Consider the following 22,073-nt stretch of genomic DNA (forward strand, 5'->3'; position numbering starts at 1 on the left):
GTTAGTAAAATAATGACATCTCCATTTAATTTGAATGGTACTCAATAGTTGCCTGACGACTCAAACTAAATTCGCTACTTCAGTCTTAGACATTTGTGGTGACGAGGGGCGCTGTACAAAACAAAGTCATCAGCGATTGGATCATCTCTAACCAATCAGAGTATCAAAGCCAATGACACATCCAGTCTGGGGCAAAGTCATCAGCAATTGGATCATCTATAACCAATCAGAGTATCAAAGCCAATGACACATCCAGTCTGGGGCAAAGTCATCAGCAATTGGATCATCTATAACCAATCAGAGTATCAAAGCCAATGACACATCCAGTCTGGGGCAAAGTCATCAGCGATTGGATCATCTCTAACCAATCAGAGTATCAAAGCCAATGACACATCCAGTCTGGGGCAAAGTCATCAGCAATTGGATCATCTCTAACCAATCAGAGTATCAAAGCCAATGACACATCCAGTCTGGGGCAAAGTCATCAGCGATTGGATCATCTCTAACCAATCAGAGTATCAAAGCCAATGACACATCCAGTCTGGGGCAAAGTCATCAGCAATTGGATCATCTATAACCAATCAGAGTATCAAAGCCAATGACACATCCAGTCTGGGGCAAAGTCATCAGCAATTGGATCATCTCTAACCAATCAGAGTATCAAAGCCAATGACACATCCAGTCTGGGGCAAAGTCATCAGCAATTGGATCATCTCTAACCAATCAGAGTATCAAAGCCAATGACACATCCAGTCTGGGGCAAAGTCATCAGCAATTGGATCATCTCTAACCAATCAGAGTATCAAAGCCAATGACACATCCAGTCTGGGGCAAAGTCATCAGCAATTGGATCATCTCTAACCAATCAGAGTATCAAAGCCAATGACACATCCAGTCTGGGGCAAAGTCATCAGCGATTGGATCATCTCTAACCAATCAGAGTATCAAAGCCAATGACACATCCAGTCTGGGGCAAAGTCATCAGCAATTGGATCATCTCTAACCAATCAGAGTATCAAAGCCAATGACACATCCAGTCTGGGGCAAAGTCATCAGCAATTGGATCATCTCTAACCAATCAGAGTATCAAAGCCAATGACACATCCAGTCTGGGGCAAAGTCATCAGCAATTGGATCATCTCTAACCAATCAGAGTATCAAAGCCAATGACACATCCAGTCTGGGGCAAAGTCATCAGCAATTGGATCATCTCTAACCAATCAGAGTATCAAAGCCAATGACACATCCAGTCTGGGGCAAAGTCATCAGCAATTGGATCATCTCTAACCAATCAGAGTATCAAAGCCAATGACACATCCAGTCTGGGGCAAAGTCATCAGCAATTGGATCATTTATAACCAATCAGAGTATCAAAGCCAATGACACATCCAGTCTGGGGCAAAGTCATCAGCAATTGGATCATCTCTAACCAATCAGAGTATCAAAGCCAATGACACATCCAGTCTGGGGCAAAGTCATCAGCGATTGGATCATCTCTAACCAATCAGAGTATCAAAGCCAATGACACATCCAGTCTGGGGCAAAGTCATCAGCAATTGGATCATCTCTAACCAATCAGAGTATCAAAGCCAATGACACATCCAGTCTGGGGCAAAGTCATCAGCAATTGGATCATCTCTAACCAATCAGAGTATCAAAGCCAATGACACATCCAGTCTGGGGCAAAGTCATCAGCAATTGGATCATCTCTAACCAATCAGAGTATCAAAGCCAATGACACATCCAGTCTGGGGCAAAGTCATCAGCAATTGGATCATCTCTAACCAATCAGAGTATCAAAGCCAATGACACATCCAGTCTGGGGCAAAGTCATCAGCAATTGGATCATCTCTAACCAATCAGAGTATCAAAGCCAATGACACATCCAGTCTGGGGCAAAGTCATCAGCAATTGGATCATCTATAACCAATCAGAGTATTAAAGCCAATGACACATCCAGTCTGGGGCAAAGTCATCAGCAATTGGATCATCTATAACCAATCAGAGTATCAAAGCCAATGACACATTTTCTAAACACTGCTTTACCCACTTGAGTTCTGGCTCTGACCCAACCTATCTGTCTGCGACCAATCAGAATGGTTAGAATGTGTTTGCATTATAATAATCGTCAGGGAGGTACTCGGATCCAGACTCATTGCAGAGAAGAAACTGTGGGCCTGGCGTTGCATTTGGCCGTAGCAAGGAGTTTGGGTTACTTCTCGGGAAATGGTTGATTGGATGTGTGTCCTGTGCTGTGTGTTCCAGTTGATGGACATTAGTGAGAAGCTGTGGCAGACCTACACCAGATTGGACCCTGTCTCCCTAGACAACCTGCTGACTGAGGTAACCATTCTGAGCTTGAACGCACCACACACCTGTGAGTAGATGTTGGAACAGGACCGTTGGACCAGCGTGTTGTAATGGCCACACTGACTCTGGTATGGTGTCTCTTCCAGGACCTGGTGTTGTTTGAGAAGCAGTGGAGCAGTTTCTTCTCCAGCTTTGACATTGAGAGCCATCTGTCTATCCTGGAGCTGTCTGAGGCTCAGGCAGGGGAGGTAACTTAACACTAGAACCGCTAAAGCAGTCTAATCAAATTGTATTGGTCACATTCACATGGTCAGCAGATGTTATTGGTCACATACACAGGTATGGTACCAGGGATGGAGTTATGACCCGGTACTAGGGATGGAGATATGACCAGGTACTAGGGATGGAGATATGACCAGGTACTAGAGATGGAGATATGACCAGGTACTAGAAATGGAGATATGACCAGGTACTAGGGATGGAGATATGACCAGGTACTAGGGATGGAGATATGACCAGGTACTAGAGATGGAGATATGACTAGGGATGGAGATATGACCAGGTACTAGGGATGGAGAAATGACCAGGTACTAGGGATGGAGAAATGACCAGGTACTAGGGATGGAGATATGACCAGGTGCTAGGGATGGAGATATGACTAGGTACTAGGGATGGAGATATGACTAGGGATGGAGATATGACCAGGTACTAGGGATGGAGATATGACTAGGGAGGGAGATATGACCAGGTACTAGGGATGGAGATATGACCAGGTACTAGGGAAGGAGATATGACCAGGTACTAGAGATGGAGATATGACCAGGTACTAGAGATGGAGATATGACCAGGTACTAGGGATGGAGATATGACCAGGTACTAGAGATGGAGATATGACCAGGTACTAGGGATGGAGATATGACCAGGTACTAGGGATGGAGATATGACCAGGTACTAGGGATGGAGATATGACCAGGTACTAGGGATGGAGATATGACCCGGTACTAGGGATGGAGATATGACCCGGTACTAGGGATGGAGATATGACCAGGTACTAGAGATGGAGATATGACTAGGGATGGAAATATGACTAGGGATGGAGATATGACCAGGTACTAGGGAAGGAGATATGACCAGGTACTAGAGATGGAGATATGACCAGGTACTAGGGATGAAGATTTGACCAGGTACTAGAGATGGAGATATGACCAGGTACTAGGGATGGAGATATGACCAGGTACTAGGGATGGAGATATGACCCGGTACTAGGGATGGAGATATGACCAGGTACTAGGGATGGAGATATGACCAGGTACTAGGGATGGAGATATGACCAGGTACTAGGGATGGAGATATGACCCGGTACTAGGGATGGAGATATGACCAGGTACTAGAGATGGAGATATGACTAGGGATGGAGATATGACCAGGTACTAGGGATGGAGATATGACTAGGGAGGGAGATATGACCAGGTACTAGGGATGGAGATATGACCAGGTACTAGGGAAGGAGATATGACCAGGTACTAGAGATGGAGATATGACCAGGTACTAGGGATGGAGATATGACCAGGTACTAGGGATGGAGATATGACCAGGTACTAGGGATGGAGATATGACTAGGTACTAGGGATGGAGATATGACCAGGTACTAGGGATGGAGATATGACCCGGTACCAGGGATGGAGATATGACCAGGTACTAGAGATGGAGATATGACCAGGTACTAGAGATGGAGATATGACCAGGTACTAGGGATGGAGATTTGACCAGGTACTAGGGATGGAGATATGACCAGGTACTAGGGATGGAGATATGACCAGGTACTAGGGATGGAGATATGACCAGGTACTAGGGATGGAGATATGACCAGGTACTAGGGATGGAGATATGACCAGGTACTAGAGATGGAGATATGACCAGGTACTAGGGATGGAGATATGACCAGGTACTAGAGATGGAGATATGACCAGGTACTAGGGATGGAAATATGACTAGGGATGGAGATATGACCAGGTACTAGGGATGGAGATATGACCAGGTACTAGGGATGGAGATATGACCAGGTACTAGGGATGGAGATATGCCTAGGTACTAGGGATGGATATATGACTAGGGATGGAGATATGACCAGGTACTAGAGCTGGAGATATGACCAGGTACTAGAGATGGAGATATGACCCGATACTAGAGATGGAGATATGACCAGGTTCTAGGGATGGAGATATGACTAGGTACTAGAGATGGAGATATGACCAGGTACTAGAGATGGAGATATGACCAGGTACTAGGGATGGAGATATGACCAGGTACTAGAGATGGAGATATGACCAGGTACTAGGGATGGAGATATGACCAGGTACTAGGAATGGAGATATGACCAGGTACTAGAGATGGAGATATGACTAGGGATGGAGATATGACCAGGTACTAGGGATGGAGATATGACCAGGTACTAGGGATGGAGATATGACCAGGTACTAGGGATGGAGATATGACCAGGTACTAGAGATGGAGATATGACTAGGGATGGAGATATGACCAGGTACTAGGGATGGAGATATGACCAGGTACTAGGGATGGAGATATGACCAGGTACTAGGGATGGAGATATGACCAGGTACTAGGGATGGAGATATGACCAGGTACTAGGGATGGAGATATGACCAGGTACTAGAGATGGAGATATGACCAGGTACTAGGGATGGAGATATGACCAGGTACTAGGGATGGAGATATGACTAGGTACTAGAGATGGATATATGACCAGGTACTAGAGATGGAGATATGACCAGGTACTAGGGATGGAGATATGACCAGGTACTAGAGATGGAGATATGTCCAGGTACTAGAGATGGAGATATGACCAGGTACTAGGGATGGAGATATGACCAGGTACTAGGGATGGAGATATGACCAGGTACTAGGGATGGAGATATGACCAGGTACTAGGGATGGAGATATGACCAGGTATGGTCATAGCGGTACTAGTGTTACCTAGCTACATGTTATCTATAACTACATTATTACAGTCCAGGGCTCAGGCAGGGGAGGTAACTTAACATAGCTACATGTTGTCTATAACTACATTATTACAGTCTGGGGCTCAGGCAGGGGAGGTAACTTAACATAGCTACATGTTGTCTATAACTACATTATTACAGTCTGGGGCTCAGGCAGGGGTGGTAACTTAACATAGCTACATGTTGTCTATAACTACATTATTACAGTCCAGGGCTCAGGCAGGGGAGGTAACTTAACATAGCTACATGTTGTCTATAACTACATTATTACAGTCCAGGGCTCAGGCAGGGGAGGTAACTTAACATAGCTACATGTTGTCTATAACTACATTATTACAGTCCGGGGCTCAGGCAGGGGAGGTAACTTAACATAGCTACATGTTGTCTATAACTACATTATTACAGTCCGGGGCTCAGGCAGGGGAGGTAACTTAACATAGCTACATGTTGTCTATAACTACATTATTACAGTCTGGGGCTCAGGCAGGGGAGGTAACTTAACATAGCTACATGTTGTCTATAACTACATTATTACAGTCCGGGCTCAGGCAGGGGAGGTAACTTAACATAGCTACATGTTGTCTATAACTACATTATTACAGTCCGGGCTCAGGCAGGGGAGGTAACTTAACATAGCTACATGTTGTCTATAACTACATTATTACAGTCCAGGGCTCAGGCAGGGGAGGTAACTTAACATAGCTACATGTTGTCTATAACTACATTATTACAGTCCGGGGCTCAGGCAGGGGAGGTAACTTAACATAGCTACATGTTGTCTATAACTACATTATTACAGTCTGGGGCTCAGGCGGGGGAGGTAACTTAACATAGCTACATGTTGTCTATAACTACATTATTACAGTCTGGGGCTCAGGCAGGGGAGGTAACTTAACATAGCTACATGTTGTCTATAACTACATTATTACAGTCTGGGGCTCAGGCAGGGGAGGTAACTTAACATAGCTACATGTTGTCTATAACTACATTATTACAGTCTGGGGCTCAGGCAGGGGAGATAACTTAACATAGCTACATGTTGTCTATAACTACATTATTACAGTCCAGGGCTCAGGCAGGGGTGGTAACTTAACATAGCTACATGTTGTCTATAACTACATTATTACAGTCTGGGGCTCAGGCAGGGGAGGTAACTTAACATAGCTACATGTTGTCTATAACTACATTATTACAGTCTGGGGCTCAGGCAGGGGAGGTAACTTAACATAGCTACATGTTGTCTATAACTACATTATTACAGTCTGGGGCTCAGGCAGGGGAGGTAACTTAACATAGCTACATGTTGTCTATAACTACATTATTACAGTCTGGGGCTCAGGCAGGGGAGGTAACTTAACATAGCTACATGTTGTCTATAACTACATTATTACAGTCTGGGGCTCAGGCAGGGGAGGTAACTTAACATAGCTACATGTTGTCTATAACTACATTATTACAGTCTGGGGCTCAGGCGGGGGAGGTAACTTAACATAGCTACATGTTGTCTATAACTACATTATTACAGTCTGGGGCTCAGGCAGGGGAGGTAACTTAACATAGCTACATGTTGTCTATAACTACATTATTACAGTCTGGGGCTCAGGCAGGGGAGGTAACTTAACATAGCTACATGTTGTCTATAACTACATTATTACAGTCCAGGGCTCAGGCAGGGGAGATAACTTAACATAGCTACATGTTGTCTATAACTACATTATTACAGTCCGGGGCTCAGGCAGGGGAGGTAACTTAACATAGCTACATGTTGTCTATAACTACATTATTACAGTCCAGGGCTCAGGCAGGGGAGGTAACTTAACATAGCTACATGTTGTCTATAACTACATTATTACAGTCTGGGGCTCAGGCAGGGGAGATAACTTAACATAGCTACATGTTGTCTATAACTACATTATTACAGTCTGGGGCTCAGGCAGGGGAGGTAACTTAACATAGCTACATGTTGTCTATAACTACATTATTACAGTCTGGGGCTCAGGCAGGGGAGGTAACTTAACATAGCTACATGTTGTCTATAACTACATTATTACAGTCCAGGGCTCAGGCAGGGGAGGTAACTTAACATAGCTACATGTTGTCTATAACTACATTATTACAGTCTGGGGCTCAGGCAGGGGAGGTAACTTAACATAGCTACATGTTGTCTATAACTACATTATTACAGTCTGGGGCTCAGGCAGGGGAGGTAACTTAACATAGCTACATGTTGTCTATAACTACATTATTACAGTCTGGGGCTCAGGCAGGGGAGATAACTTAACATAGCTACATGTTGTCTATAACTACATTATTACAGTCTGGGGCTCAGGCAGGGGAGGTAACTTAACATAGCTACATGTTGTCTATAACTACATTATTACAGTCTGGGGCTCAGGCAGGGGAGGTAACTTAACATAGCTACATGTTGTCTATAACTACATTATTACAGTCTGGGGCTCAGGCAGGGGAGGTAACTTAACATAGCTACATGTTGTCTATAACTACATTATTACAGTCTGGGGCTCAGGCAGGGGAGGTAACTTAACATAGCTACATGTTGTCTATAACTACATTATTACAGTCTGGGGCTCAGGCAGGGGAGGTAACTTAACATAGCTACATGTTGTCTATAACTACATTATTACAGTCTGGGGCTCAGGCAGGGGAGGTAACTTAACATAGCTACATGTTGTCTATAACTACATTATTACAGTCTGGGGCTCAGGCGGGGGAGGTAACTTAACATAGCTACATGTTGTCTATAACTACATTATTACAGTCTGGGGCTCAGGCAGGGGAGGTAACTTAACATAGCTACATGTTGTCTATAACTACATTATTACAGTCTGGGGCTCAGGCAGGGGAGGTAACTTAACATAGCTACATGTTGTCTTTAACTACATTATTACAGTCTGGGGCTCAGGCAGGGGAGGTAACTTAACATAGCTACATGTTGTCTATAACTACATTATTACAGTCTGGGGCTCAGGCAGGGGAGGTAACTTAACATAGCTACATGTTGTCTATAACTACATTATTACAGTCTGGGGCTCAGGCAGGGGAGGTAACTTAACATAGCTACATGTTGTCTATAACTACATTATTACAGTCTGGGGCTCAGGCAGGGGAGGTAACTTAACATAGCTACATGTTGTCTATAACTACATTATTACAGTCCAGGGCTCAGGCAGGGGAGGTAACTTAACATAGCTACATGTTGTCTATAACTACATTATTACAGTCTGGGGCTCAGGCAGGGGTGGTAACTTAACATAGCTACATGTTGTCTATAACTACATTATTACAGTCTGGGGCTCAGGCAGGGGAGATAACTTAACATAGCTACATGTTGTCTATAACTACATTATTACAGTCTGGGGCTCAGGCAGGGGAGGTAACTTAACATAGCTACATGTTGTCTATAACTACATTATTACAGTCCAGGGCTCAGGCAGGGGAGGTAACTCAACATAGCTACATGTTGTCTATAACTACATTATTACAGTCCAGGGCTCAGGCAGGGGAGGTAACTTAACATAGCTACATGTTGTCTATAACTACATTATTACAGTCCAGGGCTCAGGCAGGGGAGGTAACTTAACATAGCTACATGTTGTCTATAACTACATTATTACAGTCTGGGGCTCAGGCAGGGGTGGTAACTTAACATAGCTACATGTTGTCTATAACTACATTATTACAGTCTGGGGCTCAGGCAGGGGAGATAACTTAACATAGCTACATGTTGTCTATAACTACATTATTACAGTCTGGGGCTCAGGCAGGGGAGGTAACTTAACATAGCTACATGTTGTCTATAACTACATTATTACAGTCCAGGGCTCAGGCAGGGGAGGTAACTCAACATAGCTACATGTTGTCTATAACTACATTATTACAGTCCAGGGCTCAGGCAGGGGAGGTAACTTAACATAGCTACATGTTGTTTATAACTACATTATTACAGTCTGGGGCTCAGGCAGGGGAGGTAACTTAACATAGCTACATGTTGTCTATAACTACATTATTACAGTCTGGGGCTCAGGCAGGGGAGGTAACTTAACATAGCTACATGTTGTCTATAACTACATTATTACAGTCTGGGGCTCAGGCAGGGGAGATAACTTAACATAGCTACATGTTGTCTATAACTACATTATTACAGTCTGGGGCTCAGGCAGGGGAGGTAACTTAACATAGCTACATGTTGTCTATAACTACATTATTACAGTCCGGGGCTCAGGCAGGGGAGGTAACTTAACATAGCTACATGTTGTCTATAACTACATTATTACAGTCCGGGCTACGTTGGTTTGTTAGTGACTAGATGTGTGTTAAATCCCCAGGCGTTCCGGAGTTATTTCTCTCATGGCCTGATCTCCAGTAACATAGCTGACAGCAGTAGGAGACGGCAGCCATTGGTTCTGTTTGGGAGCCACTCCTCCATGGAGAACCTTCACAGTTACTCCTTCAACTTCCCTTCTGATGGACACCAGGTTCGCAACACCGGACTCCAAGGGACCCCAGCCAAACACATGGTGAGAGCACCCTAACCCCTACCCTAAGCCCTAACCCCTACCCTAAGCCCTAACCCCTACCCTAATCCCTAACCCCTACCCTAAGCCCTAACCCCTACCCTAAGCCAACACCGGACCCCAGCCAAACACATGGTGAGAGCACCCTAACCCCTACCCTAAACCCTAACCCCTACCCTAAGCCAACACCGGACCCCAGCCAAACACATGGTGAGAGCACCCTAACCCCTAACCCCTACCCTAAGCCAACACCGGACTCCAAGGGATCCCAGCCAAACACATGGTGAGAGCACCCTAACCCCTACCCTAACCCCTACCCTAAACCCTATCCTAAACCCTAACCCCTACCCTAAGCCAACACCGGACTCCAAGGGACCCCAGCCAAACACATGGTGAGAGCACCCTTAACCCTAACCCCTACCCCTACCCCAAGCCCTAACCCCTACCCTAAGCCAACACCGGACTCCAAGGGACCCCAGCCAAACACATGGTGAGAGCACCCTAACCACTAACCCCTACTCTAAACCCCTAACCCCTACCCTAAACCAACACCGGACCCCAGCCAAACACATGGTGAGAGCACCCTAACCCCTAACCCCTATCTCACCAAACACATGGTGAGAGCACCCTAACCCCTACCCTAAACCCTAACCCCTATCTCACCAAACACATGGTGAGAGCACCCTAACCCCTACCCTAAGCCCTAACCCCTACCCTAAGCCAACACCGGACCCCAGGGGACCCCAGCCAAACACATGGTGAGAGCACCCTAACCCCTAACACCTACCCTAAGCCCTAACCCCTACCCTAAGCCAACACCGGGCCCCAGCCAAACACATGGTGAGAGCACCCTAACCCCTAAACCCTAACCCCTATCTCACCAAACACATGGTGAGAGTTATGTCCAGATTAGACCACTATCTGATCTTCTACTGTTAGCGTTGTTACCTAACCCCTATCCAGATTAGACTGTTGGCTTTGTGTGTGAATGTTTAATGAGATGTCTTGGCAGTCCATGTTGGGCTTGGTCTCCCTAGAGTACTCTGTAATCTGTTCTTGTCTGTCAGGTTCTCCAGTGTGTGATGGGTCTCCCTAGAGTACTCTGTAATCTGTTCTTGTCTGTCAGGTTCTCCAGTGTGTGATGGGTCTCCCTAGAGTACTCTGTAATCTGTTCTTGTCTGTCAGGTTCTCCAGTGTGTGATGGGTCTCCCTAGAGTACTCTGTAATCTGTTCTTGTCTGTCAGGTTCTCCAGTGTGTGATGGGTCTCCCTAGAGTACTCTGTAATCTGTTCTTGTCTGTCAGGTTCTCCAGTGTGTGATGGGTCTCCCTAGAGTACTCTGTAATCTGTTCTTGTCTGTCAGGTTCTCCAGTGTGTGGCTCCTAAAGGATCTTTAGCCTGCTCCAGGACTTACTTCTTTGGAACCACTCACATCCCCTACCTAGGTAAACATACCGTATACACTAAACTGTTTGTAGGATCTACCATAGCTATTTTACTGTACTGTCTCTAGACCTGATATCTGATGTTTCACTTGCAGGGAATGACAACATGCAACAGAGGAAAACAGAACTCCTGTAAGTTCACCAATACAAAATGTCTAAACCTGTTAGATACAATACAAAATGTCTAAACCTACATATTATTTAAGGTGGTAAATCTATCTCTTCTAGATCTACATATTATTTAAGGTGGTAAATCTATCTCTTCTAGATCTACATATTATTTAAGGTGGTAAATCTATCTCTTCTAGATCTACGTATTATTTAAGGTCGTAAATCTATCTCTTCTAGATCTACATATTATTTAAGGTGTTAAATCTATCTCTTCTAGATCTACATATTATTTAAGGTGTTAAATCTATCTCTTCTAGATCTACATATTATTTAAGGTGTTAAATCTATCTCTTCTAGATCTACGTATTATTTAAGGTGATAAATCTATCTCTTCTAGATCTACGTATTATTTAAGGTGTTAAATCTATCTCTTCTAGATCTACGTATTATTTAAGGTGTTAAATCTATCTCTTCTAGATCTACGTATTATTTAAGGTGTTAAATCTATCTCTTCTAGATCTACATATTATTTAAGGTGTTAAATCTATCTCTTCTAGATCTACGTATTATTTAAGGTGTTAAATCTATCTCTTCTAGATCTACATATTATTTAAGGTGTTAAATCTATCTCTTCTAGATCTACGTATTATTTAAGGTGGTAAATCTATCTCTACGTATTATTTAAGGTGGTAAATCTATCTCTTCTAGATCTACATATTATTTAAGGTGTTAAATCTATCTCTTCTAGATCTGTTTAAATTGGATGGTGCATCATCAGTTCCTCTTGTCTTGTCAGTCATTACAGACCTTATAGAGATATTTATAACTTGACATGTCAGTCATTACAGACCTTAGAGAGATATTTATAACTTGACATGTCATTACAGACCTTAGAGAGATATTTATAACTTGACATGTCAGTCATTACAGACCTTAGAGAGATATTTATAACTTGACATGTCAGTCATTACAGACCTTAGAGAGATATTTATAACTTGTCATGTCAGTCATTACAGACCTTAGAGAGATATTTATAACTTGTCATGTCATTACAGACCTTAGAGAGATATTTATAACTTGTCATGTCAGTCATTACAGACCTTAGAGAGATATTTATAACTTGACATGTCAGTCATTACAGACCTTAGAGAGATATTTATAACTTGACATGTCAGTCATTACAGACCTTAGAGAGATATTTATAACTTGACATGTCAGTCATTACAGACCTTATAGAGATATTTATAACTTGACATGTCAGTCATTACAGACCTTAGAGAGATATTTATAACTTGACATGTCAGTCATTACAGACCTTAGAGAGATATTTATAACTTGACATGTCAGTCATTACAGACCTTAGAGAGATATTTATAACTTGACATGTCATTACAGACCTTAGAGAGATATTTATAACTTGACATGTCAGTCATTACAGACCTTATAGAGATATTTATAACTTGACATGTCAATCATTACAGACCTTAGAGAGATATTTATAACTTGACATGTCAGTCATTACAGACCTTATAGAGATATTTATAACTTGACATGTCATTACAGACCTTAGAGAGATATTTATAACTTGACATGTCATTACAGACCTTAGAGAGATATTTATAACTTGACATGTCAGTCATTACAGACCTTAGAGAGATATTTATAACTTGTCATGTCATTACAGACCTTATAGAGATATTTATAACTTGTCATGTCAGTCATTACAGACCTTAGAGAGATATTTATAACTTGTCATGTCATTACAGACCTTAGAGAGATATTTATAACTTGACATGTCAGTCATTACAGACCTTAGAGAGATATTTATAACTTGACATGTCATTACAGACCTTAGAGAGATATTTATAACTTGACATGTCAGTCATTACAGACCTTAGAGAGATATTTATAACTTGACATGTCATTACAGACCTTAGAGAGATATTTATAACTTGACATGTCAGTCATTACAGACCTTAGAGAGATATTTATAACTTGTCATTACAGACCTTATAGAGATATTTATAACTTGACATGTCATTACAGACCTTAGAGAGATATTTATAACTTGTCATGTCATTACAGACCTTAAAGAGATATTTATAACTTGACATGTCAGTCATTACAGACCTTAGAGAGATATTTATAACTTGACATGTCATTACAGACCTTAGAGAGATATTTATAACTTGTCATTACAGACCTTAGAGAGATATTTATAACTTGTCATTACAGACCTTAGAGAGATATTTATAACTTGACATGTCATTACAGACCTTAGAGAGATATTTATAACTTGTCATTACAGACCTTAGAGAGATATTTATAACTTGTCATTACAGACCTTAGAGAGATATTTATAACTTGACATGTCAGTCATTACAGACCTTAGAGAGATATTTATAACTTGTCATGTCAGTCATTACAGACCTTATAGAGATATTTATAACTTGACATGTCATTACAGACCTTAGAGAGATATTTATAACTTGTCATGTCAGTCATTACAGACCTTAGAGAGATATTTATAACTTGACATGTCATTACAGACCTTATAGAGATATTTATAACTTGACATGTCATTACAGACCTTAGAGAGATATTTATAACTTGTCATGTCAGTCATTACAGACCTTAGAGAGATATTTATAACTTGACATGTCATTACAGACCTTAGAGAGATATTTATAACTTGACATGTCATTACAGACCTTAGAGAGATATTTATAACTTGACATGTCATTACAGACCTTATAGAGATATTTATAACTTGTCATGTCAGTCATTACAGACCTTAGAGAGATATTTATAACTTGACATGTCATTACAGACCTTAGAGAGATATTTATAACTTGACATGTCATTACAGACCTTAGAGAGATATTTATAACTTGACATGTCATTACAGACCTTATAGAGATATTTATAACTTGACATGTCAGTCATTACAGACCTTATAGAGATATTTATAACTTGTCATGTCATTACAGACCTTAGAGAGATATTTATAACTTGACATGTCATTACAGACCTTAGAGAGATATTTATAACTTGACATGTCATTACAGACCTTAGAGAGATATTTATAACTTGACATGTCATTACAGACCTTAGAGAGATATTTATAACTTGACATGTCAGTCATTAAAGACCTTAGAGAGATATTTATAACTTGACATGTCAGTCATTACAGACCTTAGAGAGATATTTATAACTTGACATGTCAGTCATTACAGACCTTAGAGAGATATTTATAACTTGACATGTCAGTCATTACAGACCTTAGAGAGATATTTATAACTTGTCATGTCATTCATTACAGACCTTATAGAGATATTTATAACTTGTCATGTCATTCATTACAGACCTTATAGAGATATTTATAACTTGACATGTCAGTCATTACAGACCTTATAGAGATATTTATAACTTGACATGTCAGTCATTACAGACCTTAGAGAGATATTTATAACTTGTCATGTCATTACAGACCTTATAGAGATATTTATAACTTGTCATGTCATTACAGACCTTAGAGAGATATTTATAACTTGACATGTCAGTCATTACAGACCTTATAGAGATATTTATAACTTGCCCTGTCAGTCATTACAGACGTTAGAGAGATATTTATAACTTGTCATGTCATTACAGACCTTAGAGAGATATTTATAACTTGTCATGTCATTACAGACCTTAGAGAGATATTTATAACTTGACATGTCAGTCATTACAGACCTTAGAGAGATATTTATAACTTGACATGTCAGTCATTACAGACCTTAGAGAGATATTTATAACTTGTCATGTCATTCATTACAGACCTTATAGAGATATTTATAACTTGTCATGTCATTCATTACAGACCTTATAGAGATATTTATAACTTGACATGTCAGTCATTACAGACCTTATAGAGATATTTATAACTTGACATGTCAGTCATTACAGACCTTAGAGAGATATTTATAACTTGTCATGTCATTACAGACCTTATAGAGATATTTATAACTTGTCATGTCATTACAGGCGTTAGAGAGATATTTATAACTTGTCATGTCAGTCATTACAGACCTTATAGAGATATTTATAACTTGACATGTCAGTCATTACAGACGTTAGAGAGATATTTATAACTTGACATGTCAGTCATTACAGATCTTAGAGAGATATTTATAACTTGTCATGTCATTACAGACCTTATAGAGATATTTATAACTTGACATGTCAGTCATTACAGACCTTAGAGAGATATTTATAACTTGACATGTCAGTCATTACAGAACTTATAGAGATATTTATAACTTGACATGTCATTACAGACCTTAGAGAGATATTTATAACTTGACATGTCAGTCATTACAGACCTTATATAGATATTTATAACTTGACATGTCAGTCATTACAGACCTTAGAGAGATATTTATAACTTGACATGTCATTACAGACCTTATAGAGATATTTATAACTTGACATGTCAATACAGACCTTAGAGAGATATTTATAACTTGACATGTCAGTCATTACAGACCTTAGAGAGATATTTATAACTTGACATGTCAGTCATTACAGACCTTAGAGAGATATTTATAACTTGTCATGTCAGTCATTACAGACCTTATAGAGATATTTATAACTTGACATGTCAGTCATTACAGACCTTAGAGAGATATTTATAACTTGTCATGTCAGTCATTACAGACCTTAGAGAGATATTTATAACTTGACATGTCATTACAGATCTTAGAGAGATATTTATAACTTGTCATGTCATTACAGACCTTAGAGAGATATTTATAACTTGTCATTACAGACCTTAGAGAGATATTTATAACTTGTCATTACAGACCTTAGAGAGATATTTATAACTTGACATGTCAGTCATTACAGACCTTATAGAGATATTTATAACTTGTCATGTCATTACAGACCTTATAGAGATATTTATAACTTGTCATGTCAGTCATTACAGACCTTAGAGAGATATTTATAACTTGTCATGTCATTACAGACCTTATAGAGATATTTATAACTTGTCATGTCAGTCATTACAGACCTTAGAGAGATATTTATAACTTGTCATGTCATTACAGACCTTAGAGAGATATTTATAACTTGTCATTACAGACCTTAGAGAGATATTTATATCTTGACATGTCAGTCATTACAGACCTTAGAGAGATATTTATAACTTGTCATTACAGACCTTAGAGAGATATTTATAACTTGACATGTCAGTCATTACAGACCTTAGAGAGATATTTATAACTACACATGTCATTACAGACCTTAGAGAGATATTTATAACTTGTCATGTCATTACAGACCTTAGAGAGATATTTATAACTTGACATGTCATTACAGACCTTAGAGAGATATTTATAACTTGTCATGTCATTACAGACCTTAGAGAGATATTTATAACTTGACATGTCATTACAGACCTTATAGAGATATTTATAACTTCACATGTCATTACAGACCTTATAGAGATATTTATAACTTGACATGTCAGTCATTACAGACCTTAGAGAGATATTTATAACTTGACATGTCAGTCATTACAGACCTTAGAGAGATATTTATAACTTGACATGTCATTACAGACCTTATAGAGATATTTATAACTTCACATGTCATTACAGACCTTATAGAGATATTTATAACTTGACATGTCAGTCATTACAGACCTTAGAGAGATATTTATAACTTGTCATGTCAGTCATTACAGACCTTATAGAGATATTTATAACTTGTCATGTCAGTCATTACAGACGTTAGAGAGATATTTATAACTTGACATGTCATTACAGACCTTATAGAGATATTTATAACTTGTCATGTCATTACAGACGTTAGAGAGATATTTATAACTTGACATGTCAGTCATTACAGACCTTAGAGAGATATTTATAACTTGTCATGTCATTACAGACGTTAGAGAGATATTTATAACTTGACATGTCAGTCATTACAGACCTTAGAGAGATATTTATGACTTGTCATGTCAGTCATTACAGACCTTAGAGAGATATTTATAACTTGACATGTCATTACAGACCTTAGAGAGATATTTATAACTTGTCATGTCATTACAGACCTTAGAGAGATATTTGTAACTTGACATGTCAGTCATTACAGACCTTAGAGAGATATTTATAACTTGTCATGTCATTACAGACCTTAGAGAGATATTTATAACTTGTCATTACAGACCTTAGAGAGATATTTATAACTTGACATGTCAGTCATTACAGACCTTAGAGAGATATTTATAACTTGACATGTCATTACAGACCTTAGAGAGATATTTATAACTTGTCATGTCAGTCATTACAGACGTTAGAGAGATATTTATAACTTGACATGTCATTACAGACCTTAGAGAGATATTTATAACTTGTCATGTCATTACAGACCTTAGAGAGATATTTATAACTTGACATGTCATTACAGACCTTATAGAGATATTTATAACTTCACATGTCATTACAGACCGTATAGAGATATTTATAACTTGACATGTCAGTCATTACAGACCTTAGAGAGATATTTATAACTTGACATGTCAGTCATTACAGACCTTAGAGAGATATTTATAACTTGACATGTCATTACAGACCTTATAGAGATATTTATAACTTCACATGTCATTACAGACCTTATAGAGATATTTATAACTTGACATGTCAGTCATTACAGACCTTAGAGAGATATTTATAACTTGTCATGTCAGTCATTACAGACCTTATAGAGATATTTATAACTTGTCATGTCAGTCATTACAGACCTTAGAGAGATATTTATGACTTGACATGTCAGTCATTACAGACCTTATAGAGATATTTATAACTTGACATGTCATTAGAGACCTTATAGAGATATTTATAACTTGTCATGTCATTACAGACCTTAGAGAGATATTTGTAACTTGACATGTCAGTCATTACAGACCTTAGAGAGATATTGTCACGATCGTGTGGAGGATTGACGGACCAAAACGCAGCTTTAGGAAAATAAGCCATCTCCTTTTTATTTTAAAGACGACGAAGAATAAACACGAAACACTTAATACAAACTAACAAAACAACAAACGATCGTGAAGCTAAATAACGATGTGCACACACAGGCTACAAACGTATCACATAGACAACTACTCACAACAAATGAAAGCCTATGGCTACCCTAAATAAGGCTCCCAATCAGAGACAACCAAAATCAGCTGTCTCTAATTGGGAACTCATTCAGGTAACCATAGACTCTCCTAGACAACTAAACATACATAGACAACGCTAGACACATGTACTCAACACAAACCCATATACTACACCAACAACCCCTTTACCATAGAAACACCCAAAACCAACAAAACACAAACATTCCCCATGTCACACCCTGACCTAACTAAAATAATAAAGAAAACAAAGAATACTAAGGCCAGGGCGTGACATAACCCCCCCCCTTAAGGTGCGAACTCCGGGCGCACCATTACACAGTCTAGGGGAGGGTCTGGGTGGGCTTCCTTCCACGGTGGCGGCTCCGGCTCTGGTTGTGGTCCCCACGTCACCACAGTCCCTAACCACCTCCTTAGCTTCCTCCAAATGACCCCCCTCCACATTAACCCCATTGCATTAAGGGGCAGTTCCGGACTAAGGGGCAGCTCCGGACTAAGGGGCAGCTCCGGACTAAGGGGCAGCTCCGGACTAAGGGGCAGCTCCGGACTAAGGGGCAGCTCCGGACTAAGGGGCAGCTCCGGACTAAGGGGCAGTACCAGGGTCAGGGGCAGTACCAGGGTAAGGGGCAGTACCAGGGTAAGGGGCAGCACCAGGGTAAGGGGCAGCACCAGGGTAAGGGGCAGCACCAGGGTAAGGGGCAGCACCAGGGTAAGGGGCAGCACCAGGATAAGGGGCAGCTCCGGACTGAGGAATGGCAGCTCCGGACTGAGGAATGGCAGCTCCGGACTGAGGGACTGCAGCTCCGGACTGAGGGACGGCCCATGGCTGGCTGACAGATCTGGCTGCTCATGGCTGGCTGACGGATCTGGCTGCTCATGGCTGGCTGACGGATCTGGCTGCTCATGGCTGGCTGACGGATCTGGCTGCTCATGGCTGGCTGACGGATCTGGCTGCTCATGGCTAGCTGACGGATCTGGCTGCTCATGGCTAGCTGACGGATCTGGCTGCTCATGGCTAGCTGACGGATCTGGCTGCTCATGGCTAACTGACGGATCTGGCTGCTCATGGCTGGCTGACGGATCTGGCTGCTCATGGCTGGCTGACGGATCTGGCTGCTCATGGCTAGCTGACGGATCTGGCTGCTCATGGCTGGCTGACGGATCTGGCTGCTCATGGCTGGCTGACGGATCTGGCTGCTCATGGCTAGCTGACGGATCTGGCTGCTCATGGCTAGCTGACGGATCTGGCTGCTCATGGCTGGCTGACTGATCTGTCAGATCCTGTCTGATTGGCGGCTCTGGCAGATCCTGTCTGGTTGGCGGCTCTGGCAGATCCTGTCTGGTTGGCGGCTCTGGCAGATCCTGTCTGGTTGGCGGCTCTGGCAGATCCTGTCTGACGGACGGCTCTAGCGGCTCCTGTCTGGCTGGCGGCTCTAGCGGCTCCTGTCTGGCGGACGGCTCAGTAGGCTCATGGCAGACGGGCGGCTTTGCAGGCTCATGGCAGACGGGCGGCTTTGCAGGCTCATTGCAGACGGATGGCTCAGATGGCGCTGGGGAGACGGATGGCTCAGATGGCGCTGGGGAGACGGATGGCTCAGATGGCGCTGGGGAGACGGATGGCTCAGATGGCGCTTGGCAGACGGGCAGTTCAGGCATCGCTGTGCAGACGGCAGACTCCTGCCGGCTGAGGCGCACTGTAGGCCTGGTGCGTGGTGCCGGGACTGGTGGCACCGGGCTGGGGACACGCATCTCAGGGCTAGTGCGGGGAGCAGCAACAGGACGCACAGGACTCTGGGGACACACAGGAGGCTTGGTGCGTGGTTTAGGCACTGGTGACCAGATGCGTTGGGCCGGCTTCATGACATACGGCTCAACGCTCAGTCTAGCCCGGCCGATACGTGGAGCTGAAATGTACCGAACCGGGCTATGCACGCGTACAGGAGACACCGTGCGCTCTACTGCGTAACACAGTGTCTGCCCGTACTCTCGCTCTCCACGGTAAGTACAGGGAGTAGGCGCAGGTTTCCTACCTGACTTCGCCACACTCCCTTTAAGGCCCCCCCCAAGAAATTTTTGGGTTGTACTCACGGGCTTCCAGCCTTGTCTCCGTGCTGCCTCCTCATATCGCCTCCTCTCGGCTTTAGCTGCCTCCAGCTCTTCACGAGGAAGGCGATATTCTCCAGGTTGTGCCCACGGCCCCTTACCATCCAGTATCTCCTCCCATGTCCACGAATCCTGTGTAGGTAGGTCCTGTTGCCGCTTTCCATGCCGCTTGGTCCTGTAATGGTGAGTAGTTCTGTCACGATCGTGTGGAGGATTGACGGACCAAAACGCAGCTTTAGGAAAATAAGCCATCTCCTTTTTATTTTAAAGACGACGAAGAATAAACACGAAACACTTAATACAAACTAACAAAACAACAAACGATCGTGAAGCTAAATAACGATGTGCACACACAGGCTACAAACGTATCACATAGACAACTACTCACAACAAATGAAAGCCTATGGCTACCCTAAATAAGGCTCCCAATCAGAGACAACCAAAATCAGCTGTCTCTAATTGGGAACTCATTCAGGTAACCATAGACTCTCCTAGACAACTAAACATACATAGACAACGCTAGACACGTACTCAACACAAACCCATATACTACACCAACAACCCCTTTACCATAGAAACACCCAAAACCAACAAAACACAAACATTCCCCATGTCACACCCTGACCTAACTAAAATAATAAAGAAAACAAAGAATACTAAGGCCAGGGCGTGACATAACCCCCCCCTTAAGGTGCGAACTCCGGGCGCACCATTACACAGTCTAGGGGAGGGTCTGGGTGGGCTTCCATCCACGGTGGCGGCTCCGGCTCTGGTTGTGGTCCCCACGTCACCACAGTCCCTAACCACCTCCTTAGCTTCCTCCAAATGACCCCCCTCCACATTAACCCCATTGCATTAAGGGGCAGTTCCGGACTAAGGGGCAGCTCCGGACTAAGGGGCAGTACCAGGGTAAGGGGCAGTACCAGGGTCAGGGGCAGTACCAGGGTAAGGGGCAGTACCAGGGTAAGGGGCAGTACCAGGGTAAGGGGCAGTACCAGGGTAAGGGGCAGTACCAGGGTAAGGGGCAGCACCAGGGTAAGGGGCAGCACCAGGGTAAGGGGCAGCACCAGGATAAGGGGCAGCACCAGGATAAGGGGCAGCACCAGGATAAGGGGCAGCACCAGGATAAGGGGCAGCACCAGGATAAGGGGCAGCTCCGGACTGAGGAATGGCAGCTCCGGACTGAGGAATGGCAGCTCCGGACTGAGGGACTGCAGCTCCGGACTGAGGGACGGCCCATGGCTGGCTGACAGATCTGGCTGCTCATGGCTGGCTGACGGATCTGGCTGCTCATGGCTGGCTGACGGATCTGGCTGCTCATGGCTGGCTGACGGATCTGGCTGCTCATGGCTGGCTGACGGATCTGGCTGCTCATG

The 22,073-nt window shown here is 42.5% G+C and overlaps 1 protein-coding gene across 1 annotated transcript in view; it reads left to right on the forward strand.

The window, feature by feature from the left end:
- The window catches only part of dnaaf9 (dynein axonemal assembly factor 9), a 194,146-nt gene that overhangs the window by 34,851 nt on the left and 137,222 nt on the right, over nt 1-22,073 (forward strand). The window contains exons 7-11 of the mRNA XM_055911908.1: nt 2,266-2,343; nt 2,457-2,558; nt 9,677-9,868; nt 11,228-11,309; nt 11,405-11,441. Of these exons, the coding sequence (XP_055767883.1) occupies nt 2,266-2,343; nt 2,457-2,558; nt 9,677-9,868; nt 11,228-11,309; nt 11,405-11,441 (491 nt within the window). The remainder of the gene's footprint in view (nt 1-2,265; nt 2,344-2,456; nt 2,559-9,676; nt 9,869-11,227; nt 11,310-11,404; nt 11,442-22,073) is intronic.

The sequence above is a fragment of the Salvelinus fontinalis genome, unplaced genomic scaffold, assembly GCF_029448725.1.
Source record: "Salvelinus fontinalis isolate EN_2023a unplaced genomic scaffold, ASM2944872v1 scaffold_0105, whole genome shotgun sequence".
Lineage (NCBI taxonomy): Eukaryota > Metazoa > Chordata > Actinopteri > Salmoniformes > Salmonidae > Salvelinus > Salvelinus fontinalis.